The following is a 13450-nucleotide window of genomic DNA, read 5'->3' on the forward strand; positions in this document are numbered from 1 at the left end:
TTAATAGATTAACAGATTAATAGATTAGTCGATTAATAGATTAATAGATTAACAGATTAACAGATTAATAGATTAATAAATTAGTCGATTAATAGATTAATAGATTGATAGATTAACAGATTAACAGATTAATAGATTAATAGATTAACAGATTAACAGATTAATAGATTAGTCGATTAATAGATTAATAGATTAACAGATTAACAGATTAATAGATTAATAGATTAGTCGATTAATAGATTAATAGATTGATAGATTAACAGATTAATAGATTAATAGATTAACAGATTAATATATTAACAGATTAATAGATTAATAGATTAGTCGATTAATATGATCATTTAGAGTTTTAATTAATTTAAAAATATGATGGTTCCATCTTCACATGTCAGGATTAATAATTTAAATCTATTCAAAACCATTTTGTTTTAATACTTTAACTACATTTTATACTAATTAGGATCTGAATACTTCTTCCAACACTGCCCGGCCTATAAAACACATATTCAATATTATTTAGCATCATAATTCTTAACATCCCATAAAGGCTCCCACGTCTACTAACTAATCACAGCGGAAGTATTCAGATCCTTTACTTCAGTAAGAGTACTAATAGCACACATTAGAAATACTCTGTTACAGTAAGAGTACTAATAGCACACATTAGAAATACTCTGTTACAGTAAGAGTACTAATAGCACACATTAGAAATACTCTGTTACAGTAAGAGTACTAATAGCACACATTAGAAATACTCTGTTACAGTAAGAGTACTAATAGCACACATTAGAAATACTCTGTTACAGTAAGAGTACTAATAGCACACATTAGAAATACTCTGTTACAGTAAGAGTACTAATAGCACACATTAGAAATATTCTGTTACAGTAAGAGTACTAATAGCACACATTAGAAATACTCTGTTACAGTAAGAGTACTAATAGCACACATTAGAAATATTCTGTTACAGTAAGAGTACTAATAGCACACATTAGAAATACTCTGTTACAGTAAGAGTACTAATAGCACACATTAGAAATACTCTGTTACAGTAAGAGTACTAATAGCACACATTAGAAATACTCTGTTACAGTAAGAGTACTAATAGCACACATTAGAAATATTCTGTTACAGTAAGAGTACTAATAGCACACATTAGAAATACTCTGTAGTAATACTATTGGCAGCCTTCCGTACATTACTGTAATTATTGTTGTCCAACTGTTTACATATTTCATTGATTGATGATAATATAAATATAGAATAACAGTTAATTTATTCATGTGATGATTCCAGATGTAGAACTTTATAATCATGTTGTTGTTGTAATACAGAAATATGTGTTTTTATCACAAAATCAGTTGCCGCAGAAATTAATTTAGTCAAAATTGGCATAGTGCAATAGTGATAACAAACAATTAGAACACGATATATATATAAACTAGAACCATGATTAATATATTTATATTTATATATATACACAGTATAGTATATATATATTTATATACAAATAAATATATATATATAAATTAGAACAATAATTAATATATTTATATTTATATATATACAGTATAGTATCAATATATATCTATATACAAATAAATATATTTATATACAAATAAATATATTTATATATATACAGTATAGTATCAATATATATCTATATACAAATAAATATATTTATATATATACAGTATAGTATCAATATATATCTATATACAAATAATATATTTATATACAAATAAATATATTTATATATATATATTTATACAAGTAAATATATATATATATATATATATATTAGTGTATATATATTTTTAATATATAATGTATACATATAAATATATATTATATATATATTTATATAAATATATATATTTTTTATATATAATGTATACATATAAGTATATAAATATAAATATAAATATAATATATATATAACAATTATATAATATATATATATATCTTATAAACATGTGTTTTCTGGTCGGTTCCTTCAGCTCAGAGGAAATGAGAGTCTTGAGGCCGGGCCTGGTCGTGTGAACATTTATTGGTTTTATTTGAGTTTTAACACTAAAAGTACCCGGTCAGAGTCTAAAACAGGTCATAAAAAAAGAAAACACACCATCACCATGGCCTTCATCATCATCATCATGGCAGACAGGTAGTAACATTCAGACGGTGCTGCTGTGATCAACACGGGGCACAAAACGTGGCTTCTGACCTACCACGGGGTCAAAGGTCAGATGTATTCTGAGTTAACTCTCACTTTAACCGCCGGTGGAGATTTACGTCTCCTGACTGTTTAAATTAATCATTCATCATTAAATAGGAAACTCTTCAGATTTGGTTTATTAGACTGCTGAATTACAAAAAAGGGCAACATTGTTTATCAAAAGTATTGCATCGAATCCAAACACAGAGCAGGTGATGAGATCATAGAAACATTAGAGATTACAAATCATAACATCGGTCACGTTTCCCTGTTTCATTATAAACAGTTTAAAGTGTTCATTATAAACATCAAACAGTTCAAAGTGTTTCATTATAAACATCAAAACAGTTCAAAGTGTTTCATTATAAACATCAAACAGTTCAAAGTGTTTGATTATAACATCAAACAGTTCAAAGTGTTTGATTATAAACATCAAACAGTTCAAGTGTTTGATTATAAACATCAAACAGTTCAAGTGTTTGATTATAAAACATCAAAACAGTTCCAAGAGGTAACATAATAAACGTCCCTCTTTCATCCAACCACTAGAGGACCTCAGATGGTTCCCTGAGGAACGCCGTGTTCTACTTCTACATTATAACATGGAGGGTTTCTTATAGGAACCCTTATTTTATAGATCAGGTCCCTCTGTGTTCTCTGGGTTCTATGGGGAACTCTGGATTCCCTTCTTTCTCTCTCTCTCTCTCTCTGTTCTCTCGTTCAGCCTCCGGCTCTAACGGAGAGGCTGAACGTCGTCTTCTCCACATGGAACCACACAACCACTTTTCAGAAAACTGCCAGCACATGAAATTAAATCACGGGAGTCGGGATGTGCACTGCGATACGTGCACTGTGATACGTGCACAGTGATATGTGCACTGTGATACGTGCATGTGAATGCGTCTCAGTGAGTAATAATTACATGAAGTTTGACCATTAACAGCAATCACTGATTAACGGACCAAGCCTCAGTTTCATTAAATCGTTCCCAGTCATTCATCCACTCATTCATTTACTCATTCATCCATTCATCCACTAATAATTCACTCATTCATTCTTTCTTTCACTCATTAATTTCATTAACTCACTCACTCATTATTTCATTCACTCACTCATCTACTCATTCAGTCATTCATTCATCCACTAATTCATTCATTCATGTATCCACTCATTCATTCACTCATCCATTCACTTTCACTCATTCACTTTCATTCATCCACTCACCTCATTCATTCACTCACTCATTAATTTACTCATTCACTCACTCATTTATTCATTCATTCACTCACCAATTCATTTATTCACTCATTCATTCATCCACTCGTCCATCCATTCACTCATTCATCCACTCATCCATCCATTCACTCATTCATGCATGTATTCCTCCATCCATCCTGATTGGTTGTGTAAACGAGAAGAGGAGGCGGAGCCTGATTAGTCAGTAACGGGTCACATGATGCTGCTGTCAGGAGAGAGACCAGGTAACGGCTGCTCCGTGTGCTGCAGGTGTTCCTTACACCTGGTTCAGTGCAGGAGATACCAGGTTCTCCTCCGACAGCATCATCTAATCGGTGCAGTGAAGCAGCTGCTGTCATGTAAAAACCACGTAACTACTCATCTGTTGTGTGTTTTTGGTTTAGAAACATCTGGAGAACATCTGGTTAGGGCCCGTTGAACACTGCCTGCAGCTTTAATTATTCTTTTACATTATTTGGTTCTTCTTTAAGAGCTTCACGTCGGGATCTAAAAGTGCTCAACAACCTTCCAGGTTGTGTAACGAATAAACAAGATAATTTAAATATCAGCCAGATGTTAACTATTCAGTGCAGAAGCCCATAAACATCTGGAAAACAGAACCAATTAAAATAATCAAATAAATGATGAGACGGCGTGAAATTACGAAGTCAAAATATGATAGTAAAATTATTTTTTAAAGTCAGAATTATAACAGAGTAAAGAATCTCAACTGTAAGTCAAACTTTTACTCGGTAACTCATAATTAGTAATTTTTATTCTAGTCATACCGAATGTTTTTGTCTGTTTTCTTGCCTTGGCATTGATGGGCTTACCATATCTCTTATAAACTGTTTAAACTGGATGTTTACGTCCTGACAGACGACGTGTTCGACGTGTTTCTAAAACCTGAAGGGACTTCATCTTCAAACCTGAGAAGTTTGTTTTTTGGTGGTTCTTACGCGACAGCTTCGGGTTCTGAGACGCATCCAACATGAAGACAGGAAAATAAAATAAAAACACACATTATTGTAGTCGAACATCTACGGCGTAGATCTGCTGAGGTAATGAGGTCTGTGAGGAAATGTTTTACAACATGAGGTATGTGACCATGTGGAGGCTGAAAGTGCAACGAGGAGATCGACGAAGACGATCGGCGTTTGCAGAAAAGCGGTTGAGTATTCAGATGTTAGCAAATGCAGACAATCAGCTTTAGTTATTAAAGCAGCGTTCTGTTAGGTATTATCATCATCGTCAGCGTATCAGCGAATCAAAGTGTTTCCATCACCCGGAGAGGAGACCCCAGTTCACGATGATTTTTGTTCCACCAACAACAAGTCAAACTTCAACGCTGCTCAGCAGAGTCCTTATCCGCTTCATATTGCTCAACATTTTAACATTTTTTTGTTCAACAAAGTAAAAACAGGAAAAACAGGAAAAACAGGATCCGTTCACCTCCGAGCTAGAAAAAGCTGCACATTTACAGAGCATAAAAACGTCTGATTGTTCATGCTGAAGCATCGTGGAGCAGAAACAACATCGATACAGCGATATATATTCATCTGTTTATCTGATCCTTCTCTTTCAACTCATCCAAATCCTCCCATCTCTTCCTGATGACCGGAGGAATGATTCAAATAAAAACTACATGACGTCTGGTGGGATATTTTAGATTCAACGTTCACGAGTTTGACTTTGATCTTGAAGTGACAGACGAGGTGATGAATGTTGACGTCCCGTAAACTATCTGACGGAATTCACCAGCATATTTCTCTATTTCTTTTTCTTTTCCTGGCAGTAATGGGCTTCCATACAGTCAAGAAAAATAATAATTAGTTGAAGCCAAAGAAACATTGTTATAAAAAATAAAAAGAACTAAATATGGATATTTGATTCTGATTTATATCAGGAAGCTTCTTTAAGGAAAAAAAAACTGATGAAAAGTTACGAACCATGAAAATACAAATATTTACGGTGAGTCAAAAATCGATGCTTACATACAGATCCGACTCATTTAAGTTATGAAAAGAAAATAATAATTAAAGTTTTTTGGGGGTATTTTGGACCTGATTGAATAAACAGTTTGACTCTGGGAACTAAATATGGTTATTTGGTTCTGAGTTATATCTGGTACATTAACTTCTTTTTCTGCTAGGAAATAAAAATACTTAATATTTAGACTTAGTATCTCATATTCTTTTTATTCTCCATCTTTTTTTTAAATGAATCTTTATAAATCAAATGTTGTCATAGTTTAACATGTGTTTTTACTTTTTTATTCTAAAGATTTAACTACTTTCTTCCCTTTTCCTGGCACTAATGGGCTTCCATACAGATCAGACTCATTGAAGTTAAGAGAATAATTAGTTAAAGCCAGACGAACATCGTTATAGAAAATGAAAACATATATATATATATGTGGTATGTGGTTGTGTTTGTTGTTTCAGGAGGTATCTGCGTGTTAACATGAGGTCACTGAACCGAAGAACGAGGGATGAAGGAAGGAAGGATGTAAGGAAAGAAGGAAGCAGAGGAGTAAACCTTCCTCTTTTCTCTCGTTTCATCATCAGTTCAGTCTGAAAAGTAAAAACTGTACAACAAACGTAAAAACTGCTGAGATTCACATTCAATGAGTCCAAACAATCGATGCCACTGACGAAGTTATAGCTTCCTGTTTGTTTACGACCCCAGAAGAAGAAGAAGAAATCCCTCAAAAGATCGTCCAAAAAAAACTAAAATATGACGACAAAAATGCACCTGACGATAATCCAACAAACCGTTTCAAATAAAAAGAGAACAAGTCTGTTTGTTGAGAGAAAAAATAAAAGGGCACTTTAAAAACAAACAGGGTCCACGTAGAACAGGTCCACGCAGAACAGGTCCACGCAGAACAGGTCCACGCAGAACAGGTCCAACACCACTGAACAAGAACCGCCATCAGAACCAGGAAACGCCGATCTCCGCCCGCCGCGCTGCTGCACGCTTATTGCAAAATAAAAGATTCACCTGCCGGACTGAAACTCACCTGCAGCAGCTGGAGCTCGTTTCCTGTCCTGCAGCGTGTTTTACAGGAGTAGAAGAAGAGAGGAAGAGGAAGAGGAAGAGGAAGAGGAGGATGTTTGTTTCCCTTCGTCTCCTCCGATCTGACGCCTCCTCATCGATTACCCCCCCCCCCCCCCCCCCCCCCATCAGGTTCTTTATTTCCTGTTTCATCTGGTCCGCTGTCGGGATTCATGTTTTATCAAAAATCATTCAAGTAATTCAAGTTATTTAGTGATGACGTTCAGCGAGGCCGGTCGTTACGGTGAAATAATCCCCGTCATGGCGACGGACATTACCCGGAAGGGGATTATTTGTCCAGCCACCGCCAACGCCGCCACCAGATGCCACCGCCGCCGCCAGACTGGTTCGTGACGCTCAGAAACAGAAGCTGATTTTCTTCTGTTCAGAAGAATCGATGCTGAAAACAGCTGAATGATCTGATACTTAATGAATCCTCGTCGACCTAGAACCAGAACCAGAACCAGAACCACAACCAAACCAGAACCAGAACCGGATATCAGACTCCATCTGGTCCTGGATGGTGGTCCATCATGTGACCTCCTGATGGCGAGGGATCGACTGTCTGTAGACCGTCGGTGTCACGTCTGTTTTATTATTTATTATTGTTTGTTTGTTTTCTGATTCCTGATATCAAACATAACATAATAATGTTATTAATATAATAATAATATAATAATAATGTTATTAATAATAATAATATAATAATGTTTATTAATAATAATAATAATGGTTATTATAATAATAATAATAATATTAATAATGTTTAATAATAATAATAATGTTATTAAGAATAATATAATATAATAATAATGTTATTATTAATAATAATAATAATATGTTATTCAATAATAATAATATAATATAATAATAATGTTATTAATATAATAATAATGTTATTAATAATAATAATAATAATATTAATATAATGTTAATATAATATAATAAAATATAATAATAATAATAATGTTATTAATAATAATAATAATATAATAATAATAATATTAATAATGTTAATAATAATAATATATAATAATAATAATCATAATAATAATAATGTTATTAATAATTAATAATTGTATAATAATAATAATAATAATAATAATAATGTTATTAATAATATAATAATAATAATATATAATAATGTTATTAATAATAATAATAATAATATTAATATGTTAATAATGTCCAGTTTACTCAGCTGAGTCATGATATAAAGTAGTTTCTATCTTTCTCTGGTGTTTAATAAACTACATGATTAAAAATAGCACTAATGTGTCTGGTTCTGGTCTCAGGTGTGTGGATCCTCCTCTGGTTCTGGTTCTGCTCTGTGGACCCGGTCTGGTTTTTGTTGGACTCTGTTGAAGCTCCGTTGATCCCGTTTCCAGTTCAGCCCAGGTGACCCGGCTCAGGTCCCGCCGGGTTCGGGACCGGTTCAGGTCCGGGTCCCGGGATGCTGGGTCCGGACGTGGCTGTGGAGGCGGGTCGCCGAGGAGAACCTCTTCCCGCAGTCCGAACAGCGTAACGCCGAGGCGCTGCCGGCGGGCGGAGACGAGGGCGACGACGTGTCGGCCGCCGCGTTCTCTGCCACGTGAGTCTGACGGTGAGCCTTCAGGAGAGACATCCGACTGAACCGCCGGCCGCACTCCTCACACTCCGACCAGACCCGCCGCCGCTTCTTCTACAGCACACACAGACAGTTATACAGTTATTATATATATATATATAGCATCATATTATATTATATTACATATATTATACTGTATTTTATATATTATATTATAGTATATATAACATTATATTACATTATACTGTATTATATTATATTATATATATATTATATTATATCATACTGTATTATATTATATTACATATATTATACTGTATTTTATATATTATATTATAGTATATATAACATTAATATTACATTATACTGTATTATATTATATTATATATATATTATATTAATATCATACTGTATTATATTATATTATATATAACATTATATTACATTATACTGTATTATATTATAGTATATATAACATTATATTACATTATACTGTATTATATTATATTAGTATTATATTATATATATATTATATTATATCATACTGTATTATATTATATTATATATAACATTATATTACATTATACTGTATTATATTATAGTATATATAACATTATATTACCATTATACTGTAGTTATATTATATTATATATATATTTATTATATCATACTATATTATATTATATATATATTATATTATATCATACTGTATTATATTATATTACATATATTATACTGTAATTTTATATATTATAGTATATATAACATTATATTCATTATACTGTATTATATTATATTATATTATATCATACTGTATTATATTATATTATATATAACATTATATTACATTATGCTGTATTATATTATATTATATATATATTATATTATATCATACTGTATTATATTATATTGATATATATATTATATTATATCATACTGTATTATATTATATTATATATATATTATATTATATCATACTGTATTATATTATATTACATATATTATACTGTATTTTATATATTATATTATAGTATATATAACATTATATTACATTATACTGTATTATATTATATTATATTATATATAACATTAGATTACATTATGCTGTATTATATTATATTATATATATATTATATTATATCATACTGTATTATATTATATTATATATATATTATATTATACTGTATTATATTATATTATATTATATTATACTGTATTTTATATATTATAATTATAGTATATATAACATTATATTACATTATACTGTATTAGATTATATTATATATATATTATATTATACTGTATTATATTATATTACATATATTATACTGTATTTTATATATTATATATTATATTATATATTATATCATACTGTATTATATTATATTATATTATATATATTATATCATACTGTATTATATATATTATACTGTATTTTATATATTATATATTATTATATATTATATCATACTGTACTATATTATATTATACTGTATTTTATATATTATATTAAATATATTATACTGTATTATATTATATTATATCATACTGTACTATATCATATTATATTATACTGTATTTTATATATTATATTACATTATACTGTATTATATTATATTATGTATATTATATTATACTGTATTATATTATATACATTTTATATATTATATTATACTGTAATATTATATTTATATATATTATACTGTATATATTATATACATTTATATATTATTTATATATATTATATTATACTGTATTATATTATATTACATATATTATATTATACTGTATTATATTATATACATTTTATATATTATATTGTTTATATTATATTACACTGTATTTTATATATTATATTATATTATATATTATATTATACTGTATTTATTATATATTATATTATACTGTATAATATAATATTACATATATTATATTATAATATATATATTTTATATGGTAAATGGTAAATGGACTTGCATTTATATAGCTCTTTTCTAGTCTTCCGACTACTCAAAGCTCTTTACGCTGCATGTCAGCATTCACCCATTCACACACACATTCACACACTGATATCAGAGGCTACTAAGGAGCCAACTCTGTCCATCAGGATTTAATCTAAATATCATTCACACACCGATGGCTCAGCCTTCAGAGCAGTTTGGGGTTAAGTGTCTTGCTCAAGGACACATCGACATGTGACCCGGAGCAGCACCTTCTCATTGGTGGACGAGCTGCTCTACCCTCTGAGCCACAGCCGCCCCATATATATTATATTAAACAATATATATAATATTAAACTGTATTATATTATATGTATTATATTATATATATTATATTATACTGTATTATATTGTATTATAAATTTTTATAAAAATATATACCATTTATATATTTATATATATCATATTTATATATTATATGTATTATATTATAAATATTTTATATATTATATAGCATATTTATTATATTATATGTATTATATTATATTGTATTTTATATATATTATATTATACTGTATTATATTATATTATAATATTTTATATATTATATATATCATTTATATATTATATATCATATTATATGTATTATAATTATATATTATATTACTTATATATATTATATAATACTGTATTATATTATATAATATATTATATTATTTTATATATATTATATTATATGTATTATATTATATAATATATTATATTATTTTATATATATTATATTATACTGTATTATATTATATTATAAATATTTTATAAAATATATATATCATTTATATATTATATATATCATATTTATAATATTATTATTATATATTATATTATTCTGTATTATATTATAAATATTTTATATATTATATATATCATTTATATATTATATATCATATTTATTATTTTATATGTATTATATTATATATTATTTTATATATATTATATAATATAATACTGTATTATATTATATTATAAATATTTATATATTATATATATATTTATAATATTATTATTATATATTATATTATTTTATATATATTATATTATACTGTATTATATTATATTATAAATATTTTATATATTATATATATCATTTATATATTATATATCATATTATATGTATTATATTATATATTATATTATTTTCATATAGTATTATATAATACTGGTATTATATTATATTATATAATATATTATATTATTTTATATGTATTATATTTATATAATATTATATATATTTATATTATACTGTATATTATATTATAAATATTTTATACAATATCTATATATCATTAATCTATTATATATCATATTTATTATATTATATGTATTATATTATATATTATATTATATAATATAATACTGTATTATATTATATTATAAATATTTTATATATTATATATATATGTATAATGGATTATTATATATTATATTATTTATATATATTATATTATTCTGTATTATATTATAAATATTTTATATATTATATATATATTTATACTATTATTATTATATATTATATTATTTTATTATATTATATTATACTGTATTATATTACATTAATAAATATTTTGTATATTATTATATCATATTTATTAGATTATATGTATTATATTATATATATTATATTATAATATATATAATATTATATTATATATAATATTAGATTATATTATATGATTATATTATTTATATTATTATATATACTGTATTATTAAATATTTTATATATTATATAAATCATATTTATTTATTATATGTATTATATTATATTAATTCAGACTCTGACTGATTAATGTACTTAGTTACTTCCTCCGCTGACAACCATCAGCTGATCTTTTATCATATTTTCTTCTTTTGGTATTTGGAGTTTTTTTGTTCATGTTTTCATTCCATCAAAGAGTTCAGAAGCAAAGAGGTGAAAGCGCGAGTTCAGCGGCGCCGGTCCAGTTTTTGACGCAGACATTTTTGAGCGACTTTATAATTTTAAACTTTAGATTTAAGCGTAGAAGTAGTAGTAGAAGAAGAAGTAGAGCCGTGCTGCTTATTCTGTTATTTCAATATGAATCTGTGTTTGATGTTTTATTGATGTAGGAATATGTACCTTCCTCCCTTTGTCCTCCTCCTCCTCTCCTCCTCCTCTTTCCTCCTCCTCCTCCTCCTCCTCCCTGGTTGGCGACGGGCGGGTCCGTCCGGGCGCTTCCACGTCGTCTCGCCGGTCGTTGGCGCCTTCGATCGCCAGAGCGGCCAGCGTTTCCTTGGCGATGGCAGCGGCGTTCTCGTCCTCGTCCTCCAGCACGCTGAGACGGCAGAGGAGGAGACGATGAAGCATCGAGGCCGAGGAGCGACGGACTGAGACCCTGAAGACGAGAGAGACCAGAGACCAGGGTCAGGGACCAGAAAGACCAGAGAGACCAGTCAGGGACCAGAGAGACCAGAGAGACCAGAGAGACCACAGTCAGGGTCCAGAGAAACCAGAGAACCAGAGAACCAGAGAGACCAGAGACCAGGGTCAGGGACCAGAGAGACCAGAGAGACCAGAGAGACCAGAGTCAGGGTCCAGAGAAACCAGAGAGACAGAGACCAGGGTCAGGGACCAGAGAGACCAGAAAGACCAGAGAGACCAGAGACCAGGTCAGGGACCAGAGAGACCAGAAAGACCAGAGAGACCAGAGAGACCAGAGTCAGGGACCAGAGAGACCAGAGGGACCAGAGAGACCAGAGAGACCAGAGTCAGGTCCAGAGAAACCAGAGAGACCAGAGAGACCAGAGTCAGGGTCCAGAGAAACCAGAGAGACCAGAGGAGACCAGGTTCAAAGGGTCCAGAAAGCCAGAGACCAGAGACCAGAGACCAGAGAGACAGAGTCAGGGTCCAGAGAGACCAGAGAGACCAGAGAGACCAGAGTCAGGGACCAGAGAGACCAGAGAGATCAGGGTCAGGGTCCAGAGAGACCAGAGACCAGAGAGACCAGGGTCAGGGACCAGAGAGACCAGAGGGACCAGAGAGACCAGAGAGACCAGAGGGACCAGAGAGACCAGGGTCAGGGTCCAGAGAGACCAGAGACAGAGACCAGAGAGAAACCAGGGTCAGGGACCAGAGAGACCAGAGAGACCAGGGTCAGGGTCCAGAGAGACCAGAGACCAGAGACCAGAGAGACCAGAGAGACCAGGGTCAGGGACCAGAGAGACCAGAGAGACCAGAGAGACAGGGTCAGGGTCCAGAGAGACCAGAGGACCGAGGCCAGAGAGACCGAGAGACCAGAGAGACCAGAGAGACAAGGTCAGGAGCCAGAGAAACCAGAGAGACCAGAGAGACCAGAGAGACCAGAGAGACCAGGGTCAGGACCAGAGAGACCAGAGAGACCAGAGAGACCAGAGAGACCAG

General features: G+C 30.4%; 1 protein-coding gene and 1 long non-coding RNA gene across 2 annotated transcripts in view; one reads left to right on the top strand and one right to left on the bottom strand.

Annotated features, from left to right (window-relative positions):
- The window catches only part of LOC119484125, a 17369-nt gene extending 10937 nt beyond the window's left edge, over nt 1–6432 (top strand). Inside the window, exon 3 of the long non-coding RNA XR_005205901.1 lies at nt 6297–6432. This is a non-coding gene — a long non-coding RNA (uncharacterized LOC119484125). The remainder of the gene's footprint in view (nt 1–6296) is intronic.
- A 1188-nt stretch (nt 6433–7620) lies between these two features.
- Nucleotides 7621–12440, bottom strand: si:dkeyp-113d7.10 (zinc finger protein 205). The gene is made up of 2 exons (XM_037762648.1): nt 12170–12440; nt 7621–8189 (listed from the first exon to the last, which is right to left on the bottom strand). The coding sequence occupies exons 1-2, from the start codon at nt 12395–12397 to the stop codon at nt 7944–7946; spliced, it is 474 nt and encodes a 157-aa protein (XP_037618576.1). The 5' UTR covers nt 12398–12440; the 3' UTR covers nt 7621–7943.
- Between the last annotated feature and the right edge of the window lie 1010 nt (nt 12441–13450).

The sequence above is a fragment of the Sebastes umbrosus genome (assembly GCF_015220745.1).
Source record: "Sebastes umbrosus isolate fSebUmb1 chromosome 14 unlocalized genomic scaffold, fSebUmb1.pri SUPER_14_unloc_1, whole genome shotgun sequence".
Taxonomy (NCBI): domain Eukaryota; kingdom Metazoa; phylum Chordata; class Actinopteri; order Perciformes; family Sebastidae; genus Sebastes; species Sebastes umbrosus.

Bases quoted from the DNA above. Each gene is read 5' to 3' on its own strand.
- si:dkeyp-113d7.10 (XM_037762648.1), bottom strand. From the start codon at position 12,397: ATGCTTCATCGTCTCCTCCTCTGCCGTCTCAGCGTGCTGGAGGACGAG. The intron at 8,190-12,169 runs GTACATATTCCT...TGTGTGCTGTAG, and splicing joins AGGAGGACAAAGGGAGGAAG to AAGAAGCGGCGGCGGGTCTG.